Source organism: Mustela nivalis (assembly GCF_964662115.1).
Source record: "Mustela nivalis genome assembly, chromosome: 10".
Taxonomy (NCBI): Eukaryota; Metazoa; Chordata; class Mammalia; order Carnivora; family Mustelidae; genus Mustela; species Mustela nivalis.
In genome coordinates this window covers 16,336,048-16,355,782 of record NC_139029.1, presented here as the reverse complement: position 1 = coordinate 16,355,782, position 19,735 = coordinate 16,336,048, and the positions used below count along the sequence as shown (strand labels likewise).

The window sequence follows — 19,735 nt, the reverse complement described above, 5'->3', positions numbered from 1 at the left end:
GCTTGTGCTCTCTTTCTCAAATAAACAAATTGCTAAAACAACAACAACAGAGTAGAGCAGTGGTAGCAACCTGTTACCTTCCTTCTTGCGTGGTGAAGTCTGTGTTCTAACTCATACACTTATTATGTGACTTTGGGTTAGGGCTCCCCTACTATATGCAGGGACAAATGGAGGCCCATACTCCGTATGTCCGAAGAGCTAAAAATTATAAACTAACAAACCATTACATATAGCTTCTATTCTATTCTGCTACTTTAATAAAATTTACCTTCATAATGACCTGGAAGGCTAGGTTTAAATCTGGACTTCTCCGAGTTGTTGGGATTATGATGGCGCAAAGAAAATTAGTCCCTAACCTAGCCACTTCTCTTCCCACCTGTGGTAGGCAGGATAACGTGCCCTTTGCCCAAGGTATCCACAGCCAAAGCCCTGAGGACTATGAATCTGTTATTTCACACAGCAAAGAGGAATTAAGATTGCTAATCACCCAACCTGGAGATAGGGAGATGGTCCTGGGTTATCTGGGTCGGCCCAATGCCATCACAAGGATCCTAACAAGGGAGAGAGCTGAGGCAAAAGAAATCACTGGAAAAGGCAAGTATATGGACTCTTCTATAGAGCCTTCGGGAAGGGGCAGAGCTCTGCCAGCACCTGGATGGCAGCCCACTGAGCCCCACTTCAGTGTTCTGACCCCCAGAAATGTGGTTACCTCTGTGATAATTTTTTACAGTAACACTAGGAGACTAGTACATTGCCTGAGGCTCTGTCCTGCACGAGGGCCTCAGGCTCACCTGTGGGGCCATTTCAGCCACAAAACCAAAGTCACACTCCCCCAAACAACTGCCCCTTTGGTACCCCTTGGGCCCAGGGGGACACAAACTAGCGTTCTTGGGAGGAAAGACACACAGAGGAGACTCTGGAAGAGGGCTGAGGCTATTTGAGCAAGGAAAGGTGGCTTTTTGGCACTTAGAGTATGGTCTGGAAGAGGTATGGGCTCTGGGTTGGCACAATTTCTGGACCACTTGGCTTTCTCACCCTGTAGGGAGGTACACAGCTCCTAAAGGGGGTCCAGGGAAGGACCCTGTAACGCACAGAGCCCAAGAGCTCACACACAGCACTGTCATGGGTCAAATGGTTTTGCCTCCCCAAGTCTCATCTGTAAAGCCAACCATTCAGATCATTACTGAGTACCTCCTCTGTGCCACGTGTTACGCTTAGCGACAGCTGAATGGTAGGTCAAGCAGCTAGCAGATACGGAGGAATCCCTTGATAACATTAATTTACTTCCCCTCCTGCTTAATCTCAACTGAGTCGTGGGCTTGCAAATTAGAAATAGAAACCCCATGCTCAAACTTTTCAGGGGACTTCATCTGCTCCTGGGAGGAACCTAACATGCTTTGCAAGGCCCTGCAAACCCAATGTGCCCTCCCCACTCCGCCTCCTCCTGTGCTCCTCTGCACAGACCTTGGGAGTCCCCAACTGCACCAAGGGCCTTCCCTGCTCCTGCCTGGCCTTCCCTTGCTGTTCCTTCTGTCTGCAAGGGTGTGTCCTCCACACATACCCACCCCTCTACCACCAATCTCTTTTAGGGCTTAGTTTAAATACCATTCTCTTGAGGAAGCCCTTCTGTTTCCCCCACCCCACTAACTAGAGCAGCTTTACCTGCTATCTTCTCTTCCAGGTCCAGGTAGCCCTCTCTGGCCCTTACCATGATAACCATCATATGACCATCTGGGTGACTTTTTGTGGTTAACAGAAGATGAATCTATTTTTGTAACTTTTCATTTTTTTCAAGACAGAGTCCCAAGGGCGCCTGGGTGGCTCAGTGGGTTAAGCCGCTGCCTTCGGCTCAGGTCATGATCTCAGGGTCCTGAGATCTCAGGGTCCATGCTCAGCAGGGAGCCTGCTTCCCTTCCCCTCTCTCTGCCTGCCTCTCTGCCTACTGTGATCTCTCTCTGTCAAATAAATAAATAAAATCTTAAAAAAAAAAAAGACAGAGTCCCAAATGTATTACTTTTTATTTTTACTGTTTTTTTTTTTTTACCTTTCTCCTGGCAAAATAGACACAACATAAAATTAACCATTTTCGCCATTTTTAAGGGTCCAGTTCAGTGGCATTAAGTACATTCATGGTCAAGGGACCAGCACCTCTAGCCATCTCCAGGACTTTTCCACCATCCCAAACTGAAACGCAACACCCATGAGACAGTAAGTCCCCATTGTGCCCTCCCCTCAGCTCCTGGGGACAATGTCCTACTGTCTCTGTGAATCTGACTAGGGACCTCATATACGTGGAATCATACAATACTTGTCCTTTTGTCACCAGCTTGTTTCACATGGCACAATGCCTTCAACGTTCCTCCAACTTGTAACGTGTCAGAATTTTGCTTTATCTTATTTTCTCGCTCCCTCTTAAGGCTGAATACTGTTCTGTCGCTGTGGATGTGCGACATGTGTTTATATACTCATCCGTCGATGGGTACTTGGGCTGCTACCACCTGTTAACGATTGTGGATAGTGCTGCCACGAACATGGGCGTGAAGAGTTCTGTTCCCTTGCTTTCAATTTTTCTGTATCTATATGTGGAAGTGGAATTGCTGGATCAAATGGTAATTCTATGATTAATATAGGTTGTTTTTTTTATCCTGTTCTTCTACTCTCCTGGCTCCCTTCCTCCGCCACAGCCTTTAGCCCCTTGAGGAGAGGGACCATGTCTGTCTTCTGGGACCAGCATGAGCCGGTGCTTCAATCAGTGTTTGTTCAGTGAATGAACAAAAGGCAACTTGGCTGATTTGGGGGCAGGGGAAGCCTGAAGCAGATGGAAACAGAAGATAAGGGGCAGAGGTCCCTGACAGGTTTTCTGTCCCAGAGGGCGCCACACCAAAGACGGTGCCCACAAGGGGGTCCGTTTTGTTCCAGTTTTTGTTTTTATTTTTTTAAAGCTTCCATGCCTTTTTGTGGGGCTCACCCTCCCTCTGGTCTTAAAGCTTTTAGAAGGAATCATATAAAAGGGAGTTCAAGTATCTTAGCCTCTCTTTTCTTCTTGAGGCAACAGGGCATAATGTGAAAGCTGTTTTTTGAGTCAGAGGAATGAGCTTAGAATTCAGGCTCCCCCGCTTCCTGGTAGTGACTCTGAGCCTGTCTTTCGTCATCTGTAAAATGGGAATATTATACAATTCATAGTGCAATTTTAAAGATTATCTCAAATATGTAAACAGCCTGGAACAAAGGAGGTGCTGTCAATGCTGGTTCTCCCTTATCTCCTTTTCTAAGAGCCACTACACACATCATGTGTGCTCAGCTGGCCGGCATGATAAGCCCTATTTGAAAGCCTTTATGGTTTTGATCACCATGAGGCAACTTCTAAAACAGAGACCAAAGGAACGTATTCTGGCACAGAGGAGCTCATTATACACCATGTGTTCTCTCCACGGAGGCTGAGCCCACAATTAGAGGTGAACTGGTCCTTACTATTCTCAGGTCAAAAATGTTAGGCACGCTGACAAACACTGAACACATCTGAAACGATGACGACAAGAACACCTCAAGGATGCGCCATGCTGGACTTTGCGTGGCACTTCCTCACAGGTTCTCTTTCAAGCCTGGCAGGAAGCAGATGGAGAGCTGGAGGAGTTGTCTCAGGTTACAAAGGCTGCATATGGCAGTGGGTTATAATGAAAAGCATTCAAAAGATCTGGGTTCAAATTCCGACTCTGCCCTTCATTCATGTTGTGATTTTAGGCAAGATCAAGTAAATGAGACCCAGCTCAGAAATGATCATTACTGAGGCATATGACTTTCAATCATTTGTCCTACAATGCATGGTATTTTGCTTCTTTGAGAGACAGGAAGGAAAAACTGAATACACAGGGGGAAAGGACATCAAGTTCTACTCAGAGTATGTTTGGAAGACCATCACCTGTGAAATGCAGATTCTCAACCCCACGGCAAATCTACTGAATCAGAATCCTTGGGAGGTCCGGGATCCATGTTTTATAAGCGCTAGGAAATTTGCAAGCCTGCTAATGGTGTGAGAAGCGCTTTGCTATGCACAATGCATAAATGAATTCATTTTGTATTCTGGTAACTCCCAACTTTATACTAACTTCCTCCACTTGTAACTGCTTACCTGACATCTTCATATAGACATCTCAAATATAATGTGTCTAAAACCAAACTCTTGATTTCTCTCTTTACACCTGCTCCTTTTGTAGGCCTTCACTGGGAACTGGCTCGGCAGTCACCCAACTGTTTAAACCAAGAACCTAGGTGCCAATCTTGATGTCATCCTCTCTCCAGGGTCCCTTTATCCAATCTGATTCATCAACAAATCCTGTCAATCATCTTCAGGTAGATGCAGAATGAAACACCTAGAATCCTTCCCTACTCACCACAGCTGCACCACTACCAAGCTGAAGTCCCTCACACTCGCTGAAGGGTCTCCAATCCATCCTCTGCCCTCAAAGCCTGCGGTCCTCACTGCTAATCTTGGAAAAACATGCATCATGACGATTGGCTCAATCTAGAGACCCTGAGATCCTGACCTGAGCCGAAATCTAGAGTCGGATGCTTAACCAACTCAATCACTAAGTAGCACTGCTCTCTCTCTCTTTTTTTTTTTTTAAATTTGACAGAGAGAGAGATCACAAGTGGGCAGAGAGGCAGGCAGAGAGAGTGGGGGAAGCAGGCTCCTTGCTGAGCAGAGAGCCCGATGCGGGGCTCGATCCCAGGACCCTGAGATCATGACCTGAGCAGAACACAGAGTCTTAACCCACTGAGCCACCCAGGCATCCCTCTACTATTTTTTAATTGAAAATTCTATGGAGTTAATTGCAGACTCACACACAGTCATAAGAAAATGTATATTTTTCCCAGCTTTCCCCAGTGGAAATGGTTTGCAAAATTATAGTATTACATCACATCAGGATTCTAACATTGATACATCCTCCTCATTTTTGTCGAACTTATTTGTATGTGTATGACTTCTACTTTTTGCAACTCTGTAAGTCTAAAATTATTCCAAAATAAAAAGTTAAAGGGGTGCCTGGCAGACTCAGATAAAGGAGCACACAGCTCTTGGTTTCGGGCTGTGAGTTCAAGGTCCCCCTTGGGGGAAGAGCTTGCTAAAATAAATAAACTTAAATCAGTAATAAAAAGTTAAAGAAAAAAGGTAGCTGATGAAACGCCACAGCAGGGGAACCTACATCAGACTTCTTCAATCCCCTTTCCAGACCACCCTCTGCCACCCTTCCGCCACACAACAAATCCAAAGTCTTGTCTTTTCTTTCTTTTTTTTTTTTAAGATTTTATTTATTTACTTGACAGGCAGCACAAACAGAAGGAGCGCGGCAGGCAGAGGCAGAGGCAGAAGTAGGTTCCCTGCTGAGCAGGGAGCCTGCCATAGTGCTCAATCCCAGGATCCCGGCATCATGACCTGAGCTGAATGAAGGCAGACGCTTAACTGACTGAGTCACCCCAGTGCCCTCTGAAGTCTTTTCAACCACAGCCTCTTTTCCTTCCTTTCTCTCACTCTCTTGCTGTGCTTAGCATACTGGCCTTCTTGCTGTTTCTCAAAGCAGCCAAGTCCTTTCTCATGGCAAGATCTCTGTTAGTTACCCAATCGAGAATTAGCGCTGCCCTTGGAGATTCACAAGGCTGCCTCCTTCTCGTCCTTCTTCCGCTGGAATGTAACTCCCCTAACTTCCGAACACCTTCCATCATTCTCTACCGAGTTACATTTCATACCACTTCATGGTTGTTTGATGTTATACATTTGTTTACTAAATGTAAGCTCCACAAGAGTATGTACACCCAGAGATTAAACAGTGCCTGAAACATAGCAGCCTTTGACAAACATTTGTGAGACGAGTAACGAGACTGATGATATCTGCTCCGTTCTATTTGATTGAATTTGGTTCTAAACAAAGGTTGTTTAGAAGTTGCTGATGCAGGGCGCCTGGGTGGCTCAGTCTGTTAACTGTCTGCTTTTGGCTCAGGTCATGATCTGGGGGTTCTGGGATGGAGCCTTGCATAAGGTTCCCTGCTCAGCAGGGAGTCTGCTTCTCCCTCTCCCCTCTCCTCCTCCCCTTTATTCGTGTGTGCCTGTTCTCTCAAATACATACATACATACACACATACACACATAAAATCTTTTAAAAAATGTTTACCTTAAAAAAAAAAGTTGCTGATACTTGTTGGGGACCTACTATATGGCAGACACTATACAGGAATGGTCTTATTTAGTTCTCAATGATCTTGTGCAACAGTATTTTCTCCACTTTTTTGGACAAGAAAACTGAAGCTCAAAGAGGTCAATGCATAAGCTCAAGTTCAACAGTACATGGCAGGTCTGAATTTAAGGTCACTTTATCTTAGTTCTAACTGCTATTACAGCCCAGTAGGAGTCAGTCTTGGCAGAAGCCACCAGTCTGTACAATTATGTGTCTCTAGTTTAGGTGAATGAGGCTTATTTAAGATTTCAGATGGTCTAGACACCTTTTATACTTTTTACCTGGAGACCCTCCTTGGATCTTACTCTAATATGTCAACTTCTCTCTTAAAATATAAACCCTCAAACTGACTCGTCTTCCAAATATTCTCTAATCAGTGGCAAATGCTTTGAAAGACTAGACCAGGGTACTAGGTTAATGTGTCTCAAGCTAAGCTCCCTGGCCTGTAACTGCTTTTCAGAACTACACTCGATGACTTCATTTGTTGTTTCCACTTTGATAACATGAGAAAAATATAGCCTTAAAAATTATAGAACAAAGCCTATCATATCTATAGAGAACTCCTGATATTCTGGAGGGATAGAAGACTTTTGAGAATTCTCCAAATGTATACTTCTACGTAACTGCCTCCAAAACATGAAATAAAGTGTACTGGGAAAAAGGACCGTCAGATAACTGCTGATCATGTAAATCCAGGGCTACGGTGCTTTGTAAAGCTAGGAAACTCTCCAACTTTCACTTGACCTGTTCCATCTCCTCAGATGTGTGATTTTTACACTGGATTAAAAATTTTTTTGAAGATTTTGTTAATTTATTTGACAGTGAGAGACATAGTGAGAGCGGGAACACAAGCAGAGGGAGTGGGAGAGGGAGAGGTAGGCTTCCTGCAGAGCAGGGAGCCCCATGCAGAGCTTGATCCCAGGACCCTGGGATCATGACCTGAACCAAAGGCAGCTGCTTAACAACTGAACCACCTAGGCACCCCTACACTGGATGAAGATATTGAAAACAAATGGCTTTCCCTCTTTGCTGCAGGGTACACAGCGCTGCCTACACAGAGGCTGAGCCACATCGCAACCCATGTCTTGTTTATTGTCCATCTCTCCTTTAGAATGTAAGCACAAAGGCAGGGATCTTTGTCTCTGTTCATTAATGTATCCTAAGAACCTTAAACAGTGCCGAGCACAGAGGAGGCACTCAAAAAATTATTCAATAAATGACTTTAGGGGCACCTGGGTGGCTCAGTGGGTTAAAGCCTGCCTTCTGTCATGATCCCAGAGTCCTGGGATCGAGCCCCACATCGGGCTCTCCACTCAGCAGGGAGCCTGCTTCCTCTTCTCTCTCTGTCTAATTGTAATCTCTGTCAAATAAATAAAATCTTTAAAAAAAAATAAATGACTTTAGAAGGGCACTTTTTTTAGACAGTTACGGATTTATTTTAGCACACTAGAAAGTAATATAATAAGCGTGCAAGCCTGTAGGGTCAGTAGCAACAGGTTCTTTCAGGACCTGTATTAAATAGTATTTCCTTTTAAAAAAAAATGATTTTATTAGACAGAAAGAGAGGGAGCATGAACAAGTTGGGGAGGTGGCCTGGGAGGGGCAGAGGGAGAAGCCAACTCTCTGCTGAGCAGGGAGCCTGACCCAGGGCTTGATCCCAGACCCTGGATCATGACCTGAGCCGAAGGCAGACTCTTATTAACCAACCTGAGCCTTAACTGGTCCTGAGCCACCCAGGAGTCCCAAATAAGAGGATTTCCCAAGTAACCTGAAGATACTATATACAGCAGAGACAGACAAATTTGCCCTCTATACAGCACAGACAGGCAAATTCAAATCCTTTGCCAGAGGGACACCAGAGGGACTTCGAGAACAAGAATTGTATCCTAGACTCTTCAGATCTGGCCGTGCATACAAATCATCTAGGAAACTTGCCAAAAGTAGATTCTTGGGTTCTCTAAGCTTTCTGGGTTTGGGGCCCAGACTCTATACTTTAAATGAACGTCTCAGGTGATTTTAACAGTCCAGTATGGGTGAAGGATTAAGTCTTAGGGACTACTGGATCAGATGACCTGGGGGCTTTCCCTCCCTCCAATATTTTATTTATTTGACAAAGAGAGAGAGATCACAAGTAGGCAGAGACGCAAGCAGAGAGAGAGGGGGAAGCAGGCTCCCCACTGAGCAGAGAGCCCAATGGGGGGCTTGATCCCAGGACCCTGAGATCATGACCTGAGCAGAAGGCAGAGGCTTAACCCACTGAGCCACCCAGGTGCCCCTCTGAGGGCTCTCCTAACTAAGAAGTTCTAGCTTTGTTATTGAGACATGACTGACTACATCGCAGAACAATGTTTTTCAGACCGCAGATTTAATGGGTTAGAACCAGCATTAGGAAAAAATTACACACAGACTAAAAATGCGGATGCATGGCGTACAGTAAGGGTTATCATTCCTTAAACCATTTTTTCAATGGTGAGTGCATGTACAGTGGTAACACAAAATACATTTAGTTCTTAAGAGGACTGTGGTTAAAAAATATTGGCAAGCCACTGCTGTTGAGAGAAAAATGAACCTTAACTTTCTATGTAATAAAAATGTGAATTTCTGAGCCCCAATAAGTTCAAGTTTCCGAGTACAGTTCAGGAATATGTATTTTTAACAGGTAACTGATGCAGATGGCCCTAGACCACATGTGGACTACTGTGTTCTGTGAACTCAAACCTGTCCACAAGACCCAACTCCCCCAGAGCTTTTCAATATTGGGGGCTAGGGTACAGTATGGAATGCCCTCAGGAGGAACAAATCCAACCCTCCTTTTTGTGGTGGCAGTAGGGGATGACCTGGAAAAGCACAGTTAGCATCACTCTGTCATATTGGGCAGGAATCCTATTTTGCTATTTATAACAGGGCAGTGGATTTCTTTTCTACCTGAGAAGCTGGGGAGGTAGGAGGGACATGGGACTTTTTGTCCACTTAGCAGCAGACTGTATCTGTTTGGTTCAAGGCTGTGCTTTTTTAGGTAAGCGCTCAAGCACATGTTGAATGAATGTCAAGAGACAGAAATCCTGAACTGAACAAACAGGAAACTGTAAGTGGTCCCTCTCCAAGTTGCCATCACTCCCAAAACCCAGTTCTTCTTTTTTTTAATTTTTCTTCTTTTTTTTTTTTTTCCAGATTTTATTTATTTATTTGACAGGCAGAGATTACAAGTAGGCTGAGGCAGGCAGAGAAGAGGAGGAAGCAGGCTCCCCGCGGAGCAGAGAGCCCGATGTGGGGCTCGATCCCAGGACCCTGGGATCATGACCTGAGCCGAAGGCAGAGGCTTTAACCCACTGAGCCACCCAGGCGCCCCTAAATTTTTCTTTTTAAGTAATCTCTACACCCAACATGGGCTCAAACCCACAGCCCTGCCTTTGAAGAATGGCTCCATTACCACCACCGTGACTTTGGACAATTCATTTCCTCCTCTGTGCCTTTCTCTGTGTCTTAATCACTGTTAGCACCTCACAGTGCCATGAAAATGAAATAAGTTAATCGGTGCCTGTCAGAAAGAATCCTGACTGACATCCAAGAAAGCAGAACCCTCCCCTGGAGTTTGCCTCCATGACCTCTCATGGGCCCAACAACCATTGTGTAATCTATCTGCTATCAGTAGAGGTAGAGGAGACACCAGCTGGCAGCTAGTGGGGTTCTTCATGGGAAAGGAGCCTATGCTATACATCAGGGACCTACATGGTATTGGAGATGCTTAGGGGCACCAGGGTGGCTCAGTTCATTAAGCATCTGCCTGTGGCTCGGGTCATGATCCCAGGAGGGAGTCTGTTTCTCCCTCTGCCACTCCACCCACTTGTGCTTGCTCATTCTCTCTCAAATAAATACAAATCTAAAAACAAAAACAAAAACAACAGCTGAGATGCTTTAATTCCAAATTCTGTGCCCTTACACACCATGATATACCACGTTTAAGCAGAACCAATCTCTAAAAGCAAAAAACCAGAAATACACTATAGGAAAACACTTTCAGAGGCAGTCACCATGGTATTAAAGGGTTAAAAGTCTTGCTATCAAAGCACATTCAACAGGGTAACTGAGGGAGGTCTAGAACAGCACTTTGAATGCCTTTGCCTTCCAAGCTACTTTCACACCCCAGGTTAACTGTGGACATAATTTATCTAAAAGCCAATTAAATTAATAGTGATACATACAATTATGTAACACCTTAAAATCAAATTATATAAGGTCCTCAACTGATACAATCACAACTCCTCATTTTTGTTCGGATTTGTGAAAACACAAACCTCTGCATCTATTTCCTGAGCCTTCCTGCACCTGGAGCAGAGTGAAGTTCCGTCCTCCTGGTGGTGCCCCAGGCGCGTTACTCTGGATTCCCCCCTGACAACCACACACTGTGGTTTCCATAACAAGCTGCTTGCAAGTGGTTCTCTACCCCCAGGCACCAGTTAGGTCCCTAGTGAATGGCAGCTTAAACTATCCGTGGGTGGTTCCTGGGCCCTGACCTGGTCACTCACCTGGAAAGCCTGGGCCTTAACCCCTTAGGACTCAGCCACTGGCAGCCTACTACTCACTGTTGTCCTCACCTACGAGTTGGCTGGAGCACCTCAACCAACATGTGGACTTTAACAGACTGTACCTAGCAGGTGGTTAAACTGCACCAAAAGGCAAAAGCACAAAATCAGAAGATAAAAAGTTCATAAAGTCTCAGACAAAATCTAGCAGGTCAGTCTGCTCTGGAGGGCCAGATGGCTTGCAATTTTTTTTGTTCTTGTCTTTGGGTCATGATGCTAACAAGGCAAGCAAAGCAGAAAACAGAACACAGATGACGTCTCTCCAGCTTAGTGTTCTTTCAACACCACACCATCAGATAACTTCAAGATAGTATGCAAGGACCTCACAGATACTGCACAGAGGGCCAAAACAAGAGCTTGTATTGGGGCACGAGGCAGTACTACAGAACTCACTCGGATATTCAGTGCTGGCCACACAGATAACGCAGTATATCCCATACCTCTAAAAGATGGTGTATTATAAAGCCGCCATAATGACACGAGAATATACTTAAGAGGAAAAAAACACAAATTAAAATTATATCTTGGGGGTGCCTGGGTGGCTCAGTGGGTTAAAGCCCCTGCCTTCGGCTCAGGTCATGAACCCAGGGTCCTGGGATCAAGTCCCTCATCGGACTCTGCTTGGCAGGGAGTTTGCTTCCCTTCCTCTCTCTCTACCTGCCTTTCTGCCTACTTGTAATCTGTCAAATAAATAAAATCTTAAAAAAAAAAAAAAAGCCTACAAAGTACAGCTCTGTTTGCTAACTAGTGTTTCTCATAGAGGAGGAGCACCTACTGTCCCTACACCTGCGATCATCACGTATCTTAGTTACTGGGCACACAGTCCTACGGATTGGTATTTCCTACCAACCAGCTCAAAATAGTAACATATCCATGTACACACACTATTCTGAAAAATATTGGATCCCATCTTTAAAAAGAACCCTAGACTACTCTTACCTGGATTGATCTCCCCTTTGCCCATCCTCTGCGGGTGAAAATGCCAAGCACCTGGTACAACTTAAGTAGTTTCCCCATTTCCTTTAAAAATCTATCTTACTGCAGAAGCAGTAATGGCAGGTTGTGATGTGGCCTCTCACTAGCCTGATCTGATCTACTCTGGACTTCCACCCTTGCTCTCCAGTTATAATCTCCTGGCCGTTTGTCAACCACACTGGTTCCCTCCAAGCCTTCGCACAGCTAGCTGGCCCCATCTCATTACCTGCTCGAGTATCAGTGACCATCCTGTACCCACGCACACAGCGACTCACTACTTGCGTTATTATCCTGAATCCTAAAATGTTTGACACCCCTGACCTATAGGCACTAATACAAACAGCAGCCCTAGTTAAAGAAAAAATTGAAAGACATCACAAAAAAAATTTTAAATACCCCAGGATCGGGACAGATTATTGCCCCAGACTGAGAACACTGTCATAGAGGATAGTTGAGGAACTAGAACATTCACTCAGCAAAGTAGCATCCAGTATTTTCTGGGCCTGGTACTGGAATAGATGCCTGCTGGAGCACTACTGTATTCTGAAGACAACCATGTGACATGGGGGCAGAGGGTGACCTAACACTGATCTAAGTTTTTTCATGGATAATGCTGAAGTAATGAGAAAAACAGCCACACAGCAAGAACTTCACAAAACTAAATTTATTAAAGAAATCTCCATGGGTATTAGGTCTTCCCTCCCTGTTTTAGCACTAGTATGTAGGTAGTTTTTAGGCATTAGTGTGTGCACACAATTACCTATGGATCTCATTAGAAAGGCAGATTCTAATTCAGTAGACCTGAGGTGAGGCCCAAGAATTTTAGCTAAACCCCAGGGGACTGTATCCACTTAGCAGCAAGTGAATGGATGTAAACTCAAAACGAATGTCCTTTAGAAACCAATGTGAAATGTTTGGAAGTCATGCTTCTAACCAGGACAGGAGGCAAGCTTTCCTGGCCCTGACCCCTCTGAAGTGGTTAGGGAAGTCTCCCATTTGTTCCAGGCTCCAACATGTTTCAGGACTCACCCAGACTATCACTGAGAGGTAGGGCTGAAACCCAGTCAGATCACCAAACTCCCAAGAGTTCCTTTTTCTACTAGGCCAGGAGCCCAGGGAGTTTAATTTTTAAAAATGGGGAGTCAGGGGCACCTGGGTGGCTCAGTCTTTAAGCATCTGCCTTCAGCTCAGGTCATGATCCCAGGGTCCTGGGATTGAGCCACACACTGGGCTCCCTGCTCCGCAGGAAGCCTGCTTTCCCTCTCCCACTCACCCTGCTTGTGCTCTTGTTCTTGCGGTCTCTGTCAAATAAATAAATAAAATATTTTTTAAAGGTGGGGGAGGGGAGTCAACTCAACTGAATACATGACATGGCAGGACCAAATGAAGGATAGGGAGGTTCATATTAAATAGGAACCCAAACAGAAAAAGATACAGATAACAACAAATGGCTGCAGCAGTAGTAAAGGGTCATTCACTTTCTACACTTACTTCTGAAATGCTTTAAACAAAATGAGCATAATGCTACCTGCTCTGCACAATATACTGACTCCCCAAGGCAGCTAGCACCTGCCGGCAGAAGTTATATATATTCACCAACAATTTGTTCTCACGTGTATATTCCAGTTGTAGTTGTTACTGTAATTACAGAAGTTAAGACAAGTCAAGTACCCCCTCCTGCCATGAAGCTGAACCACAAGAATCACTCCCACACAAGTTTCACTCTGTTTATAATGTGATAGTGCTGGCCCTACAGTCAGACTGGAAAGTGAATGCATGCTAATATTTTAAGTGAAACACAAAGTATATGGTAATACATTTTATAATTCTCCCCTTTAACCAACTGTATCTGACCTCTCTGGGTAAGACTTCATTATCACAAAGACAGAAATGTCATATTTCCATAACAATGAAGGCACACCAAAGAGATTTCTGGGTTTTAAAGTAACTACAAAGGCAGGCAAGAAATTAGAGAACCATTTAATGGCAGTGAAAAGGCCGCTTGAGAAAAACTGAACTCATTAGTCACAAGTGAGTAAATTATTGAACTGAATTAAAAGGTGTTCAAAATGTAAACCCTAAATGGAAAACTATGAACCATCAGCCAAGCACTGTGTCCAATGGCCAGAGAAATGGTGACTTTTGAATGTCACTGGTTCAGTGACAAGGAAAAGACAAGAAGTTTTACTTTCACACCAGAGGAAGAGCTAACTATTAAGGGTAACATTTCTCATATACTAAATTAGCCCACAAAATTAGCCCCTTTTGAGCCCTACATGCCTGGCACAAGTCTAAGAATTCTGTAAGTATTAAACTATTTAACCTTCTGAGGGCTATCACTAGTCTCCATGATACAGATGAGAAACTGGGGCAGAGATGGACTTGCTTAAGGTAGCACAGCAGATAAAGAGGACAGGAATCAAATCCAGGAAATCTGCCTCAAACAGCATGCTCTTCTAAGCTTATTTTTGCTTCAACAATCCTATACATTCTCATTTTAAAGGAAAACGGAATCTGAACAGTTAAATCAAAATTTAATCCCAAACATGACACGCTGAAGCCTGTAAAATTCCCTTCCTCAGACACAAGTGCTGGTATAATCTCTAGTGAAGAACAGAATTACTAAATAGAAGGGAGCCTCCTGCAACATGGGAACACTGTACCCCACCTTTAACCAAAGCGCTACATTCAAACCCCAGCACTATATCCATACCCTCCCCTCCTCTACAATCAGTTTCCATGTGACTACCGCACCGCCACAGCCTAACGACAAGAGTGTGGGGAGCACAGGAAACGCTGCGAAGCTCACGCTTCGATCTGCCAGGAAACACTGGCATCCAGAGGACAACAGGGTCGTTACCAGCTATTCCCATCGAAGCTTTAAGTGGCTGGAGGTCCAGGGACTTGAATATGGCCAGGCTCCTTTCACAGAACACACAACAGTAATATACATTTCACTGAAAAGTTTTTATTGGCCTTTTGGATAGAAACGGGAATTTATTTGCCAGGAAGGATGATCCCATCATACTGAAAGAGAAGAAATTTTATTTTTTCACAACAGGAGGCAACAGCAAAGATGGCATCAATGGCTAACATTTGAGAACTCACATCTGATACATAAATTCAGCTCTGAACCCCACATCCCTTCTGAACTAAGCAGGAAACTGGCCAGTTTTAACAACTGCTACACTGTGCTAAACTGCACCACACCTTGAAGAAAGGGGGCTCCTATTAAAGACCTATTCCTCCCCTTCCAGATATCTATATATGTGGGGGTGGGGAGAAACCCTGATTTGGGGTGTCCGAACCGCCAACCCTGGAAGCCCACATTTGCCAAGGTGCCCAAATACTTTATCTTTAAAGAAACTACCCACCAAATGGTGCTAGATTTTGCACCCCCAAATCCCAACTCCATTCACCAACACCACATTCCACCAGTTCACCTGAGATAAATCAGCTTTACCTTCTGCTGGAACCAGCGCATGGCCTCCTCTTTGCTGATTCTGTGTTTGGCCCCAATGCAGCCTGTCCTGCGCTTCTTGTCTGCGATGCTGAAACCTGGCCTACCCAGCACCTGTCCCAGGAATAACCAACAGTCACCTAGCCAGCTCACAGTCAAGAGTAGACGGACAAGACTCACACATTGGAGATTGATCATCAAGAGTCACCTGGTGGCCCAATGATTTCCGGAACAAGAGACCCATGATCTCAGGGTCTAATAAACCAGTTACCAGCATCCTGGACAACATACAACACTAGAGGTCTGCTTTGGAGGCTGGAACTTGCAGTACCCCCCACTTCCCTGCCCAACTTCCGACAGGAGCTGAGGAGTCTCCATCACTGCTCCCCAGTCTCCAAAGCACATTATAAAAGTAACATTTTAAAAGGGGGGGGGCTTACTGTAATATGTGCATTACAGAAAACTTAAGATTCTGAGAAGCACAAAGAAATAGTTATTCTTCTCTTCTGCTTCAGCTCAAAAGTGCTTCTTAAAGGCTTGCTGTTCTCAAACCCTATGTGAGGGTGCTGCCATGACTCGGTTCCACACTAGCCAGGACTTCCGGTTTTTGCTGCATGGCTTTACAACTGGGCAAACATGATGCAGTAACACAAATGGTCATTTCTACATTGAAATCCCTATCCTGACTGAGCAGACAGACACCTCACCCAACTCACATCTACGTCCTCTGGATGGAACACACGCTACCCCCAAGGTCTAAGGGAAGGAGCTGGGAAAGGAGCAGCCTCCGTACAGCCAATCCACACGCCACATACAGCACCAAACTCTCCAATTTTCAATTCAGTGGGTGGAACAGTTCTTCCTTCCACCTCTTAGCCACACTGGTGCTTGCTAGATCCCAGACATAAGCTTCGTGATAGCAGGATCTTGCTTATCTACTCAGTGCTGCATCCTGCCACCTGCCACAAATGAGGCACATCTTCCCAAGGGGCAGAACACAAAGGCAGACAACACTCCAGGCTTCGATCCAACATCAAGGCAGCACGCACAAAATAAAGGAGTAGCAGATCCCACTCTCCTCACAGATCAGGAGTAGAGAAGACTAAATATTCGTACCACATAGAAGTCCAGGCCGTAGATCCCAATGCTTGGGTCATACTTGATACCCAGATCGATGTGCTCCTGGATCCCAAAGCCAAAGTTTCCAGTATCAGAGAAGTTATTTTTTCTTAACTCATACTCTCGAACCTAAGGAGAAAAATGCAGCAATCACACTCATTGTCATCTCAAATAAACCCACATTACTAGCTTAGACCTCAACACTCAGGACCCCAGAGATGCAATTTAGTATAATGGATCCTAAACAGAATCTCATCATTTCCCCAAGACACCAAATCACATCCCAACGATGGATGTCATAGAACTTTCCAAACATCTAAAAGCCATGGAAAAATCCAGAGAAATCATGAAAAACAGTTTAAATCTTGCTGAGTGCAGGAAACACCCTTTAGAGATTAAAAAATAATAAAATAAAAATTAAAAAGCCAAGGCACCAAAGACAGTACATAAAGTATAACCACCACCACCATAACTATCTACTTGTTAAGTCAACACTCTATTATTATCCCAGGATGAGATCAGCCTCACCTTTAGACCTTTCTCCAGGATTTCTTCTGCCTTGGCCCCACGGACTGTGCAGTGGACAGCAATCTTTTCATTTCTCCTGATACCAAAGGATCTAACCGTGTATCTAGCTGCAGGCAGGGGGAAACAAGGAGTCAGGTATCACACTCCAACTGCACTCACCTCTTCCCTGGAACATCATCTCCATAACTCCCAAGAAACATTAAATATCTACCCACATCCCAAGTGATGGCATTCCAACCAGTGTCACCCACATCTTGTTTCTTCCATAACACAGAAAACATATTTTTCAACTCCCAATTCCTCAGTCATACTTAGGCAATTAAGAGCTCAAAGGAAACGCTTGGGTGCCTGTCAGTCAAGCTCTTTCTACCTTTGGCTCAGGTCATGATCCCAGGGTCCTGGGACAGAGTCCTGCTTTGGGCTCCCTGCTCGGCGGGGAGCCTGCTTCTCCCTCTCCCTGCACTCTCCCTGCTTGTGCTCTGTCAAATAAATAAATAAAATCTTAAAAAATAAAAAAATGCTTGAAGTCATAATGTCTAAGTCTCAGGATGGGCCAAGTTCACAGCCAGAACAGGCCTCTAGAAAGAAACAGGATGACTGTGTTCTAAAGAAAATAAAACATGAATGAAAACACCTAAGATTCTCTAAAGCGTTATTCTAAGGTTGTCCTCATATTACAGATATGAGGTTCTGGGAGGTTAACTTGCCCCAAATCACAGTTGGTAATAAAAGACAGGATCTGAACCCAAGAACTTGCCGTATTCCACTACCATAAAGCAACAGAACTTCAAAAAACCAAAAAAGCAACAAAACAACGCTAATGTCTACACTGAATTTGTATATGGCAGGCACTTCAAAGAATCCGTTTGATCCTTCACAATCTTATTACGTGTTATCATCCCCTCTAGATAAATAAGGAAGGTAAGACCCAGAAAGGCCAAAGTCAGACCAGCAAATGATGGAGCCAGGATCTGCACGCAGCCTGTGGAGGTACACAGCTCTGTCCTTAATGGAGCTTATAAATTCCAAATGTATATCAAGCCAAATACTATTTACGACATTCCCAACCTTTCTAACTTTTCCAACTTTCCTTGGAAGAATCTCTACTTGGGACTAGTCCTCCCTTAATTTCTACTAACTTAAAAACCTGGTATTCCAACAACAAACCCCATCCTGATGCTTTTAAGGGACACCAACTGTCACTTTCAAAATGGGCACTAAAGCGGCTGGACGCCAGGTCAATCAGTAAACATGCAGGCATACCGAGACTCCGGTCCTCTCCCCCAGCTGTCACCACTCACCTTTGGAGAACACGGGGGTCTGGCCTGTGAGCTGCTCCAACACCTTGGCTGCCCGGGTCAGTCTGTCTCCACTCTCCCCCACGCAGATGTTGAGGCAGAGCTTGCGGATGCGAAGTTCCCGCATGGGGTTCTCCTTTTCACCTTGATCCTGCTGCAACAAGGGAAGCGGGGCAGTCAACACACCACCCGACCCCGGACGGCCGCGCGCCCAGCGTCTGTATACACAGCATACCTACTTCCAAAGCCCTAAGAGTTTAGAAAGTATCACGGTGTCCGTGTGGGAGGCACCACGGCAGAAGTCAGCTCGGGACTGGCTTCCCTCCTTCATGCACAGAACGGGCTAACAAAAACTTAGGATAGGTATCGGGAGTTAAAGCTACAGGGAGAAGAGGAACCCCAAGGAGCTCAGCGTGTAGGGTGTCGGAGCGCGTCCGCACTATCCGGCCGACCCGGGCGCAAACAGAGTTTAAACTCCGGGGAAACAGGAAACACGTGGTTGTGCGACCTCCCCCATTCCATCCCGAAGCAGCCGGCCGGCCGCGGCAGGAGGCTAGCGCCTTCCCCAACCTGAGGCAACAGGCTGAGGCTCCCTAGCACCCGGCACGTCTCAAGTTCCCGGGACCGTTAACAGGTCTGCACACCGTGCGCCAGCCACTTCGTTCGCTCCCCTGGCCCGTCCTGCAGCCGACGGGCCGAGCTTCTGAGCCCTCCCAGCGGCTGCCCTGAGCCCGCTCCTAAGAGGGAGGGAGGGGAAACCACAGGGTTCAGCTCCGCGCCCTCGGCCCGCACGGCTCTGCCAGTTTCGGCACGGCCAGCCCTACGGGCTCCCTTCTTCTCAGGCCGCGGACGAGGCAGCTCCCGCGGCCTCGGTCCGCCGCGGATGAAGGCGGATGAAGGGAAGCAAACCCAGGCCTCAGCTACTCACCGCCATGGTGGAGAACAGGAAGAGAAAGTGAAGCTTCCGGCCCAGGGCCTTATGGGTCGGGAGGCGGGCTCTTTCCCCCGGATACCCGGAGAGCTGCGGCGGAGGAAGAGGGGCGGGAGCGGCGCGGCGTACTGTAGGACTCGGTCTGGTGGCAGCCGCCCACGACCGCGAGCCACCCTCGCGGACCACCGGGACCCCGGCTTTCCAAAAATTCTCTTTTAAAGCTCCCTGAGCCGGCTTTTCCTTGAACTTCGGTCTCGTGGGCGCCCTTCCTTCCCACAGTCTCCGAACCTTGTGGTTCTTGGAGTGATGAGACTTCCAGGACTACGTGAAGTCAGTTGTGCAAACTGTAATGCATATAATTTATTCAGTAACATTGTAAATAAATGGAATTTATACAGTGAGAACAGGGTTGGCTTAAGAGGCCTGAGCTGTGGAGACAGTTTGCTCATGTCTTGGCTACACGACCCAGAGCAGATTACTAATTAGACCTCGTTCAGCCTCGGTTTTTCTCGGCTTTAATATGGGTACCTATATTATAGAAGATTGTGGTGAAAATTGTGTAGAGTACAAAGTTAAGCTCGCAAGAAGGGTTACTTTTTTTTTTTTTTTTT

The 19,735-nt window shown here is 45.6% G+C and overlaps 1 protein-coding gene and 1 long non-coding RNA gene across 6 annotated transcripts in view; one reads left to right on the top strand and one right to left on the bottom strand.

Moving 5' to 3' along the window:
* LOC309841562 overlaps window positions 1–6,891 on the top strand; it is a 57,547-nt gene extending 50,656 nt beyond the window's left edge. The window contains exon 4 of the long non-coding RNA XR_014299192.1: window positions 4,215–6,891. This is a non-coding gene — a long non-coding RNA (uncharacterized lncRNA). The remainder of the gene's footprint in view (window positions 1–4,214) is intronic.
* Window positions 6,892–14,736: 7,845 nt separating this feature from the next.
* On the bottom strand, window positions 14,737–19,427 carry RPL11 (ribosomal protein L11). 5 transcript variants are annotated; one of them, XM_082684678.1, is made up of 7 exons: window positions 19,372–19,427; window positions 19,122–19,260; window positions 18,197–18,344; window positions 16,896–17,002; window positions 16,365–16,496; window positions 15,252–15,362; window positions 14,737–14,815 (listed from the first exon to the last, which is right to left on the bottom strand). In XM_082684678.1, exons 2-7 carry the CDS (start codon window positions 19,125–19,127, stop codon window positions 14,786–14,788), a joined length of 534 nt encoding a protein of 177 aa, XP_082540804.1. In that variant the 5' UTR covers window positions 19,128–19,260; window positions 19,372–19,427; the 3' UTR covers window positions 14,737–14,785. The 5 variants fall into 5 exon arrangements, with proteins under 5 accessions (XP_082540804.1, XP_082540803.1, XP_082540806.1 ...); XM_082684677.1 differs by having other exon boundaries at window positions 18,197–18,347; window positions 19,372–19,424; XM_082684680.1 differs by lacking the exons at window positions 19,122–19,260; window positions 19,372–19,427 and adding exons at window positions 18,429–18,546; window positions 18,764–18,930 and having other exon boundaries at window positions 18,197–18,347.
* Window positions 19,428–19,735: the final 308 nt, after the last annotated feature.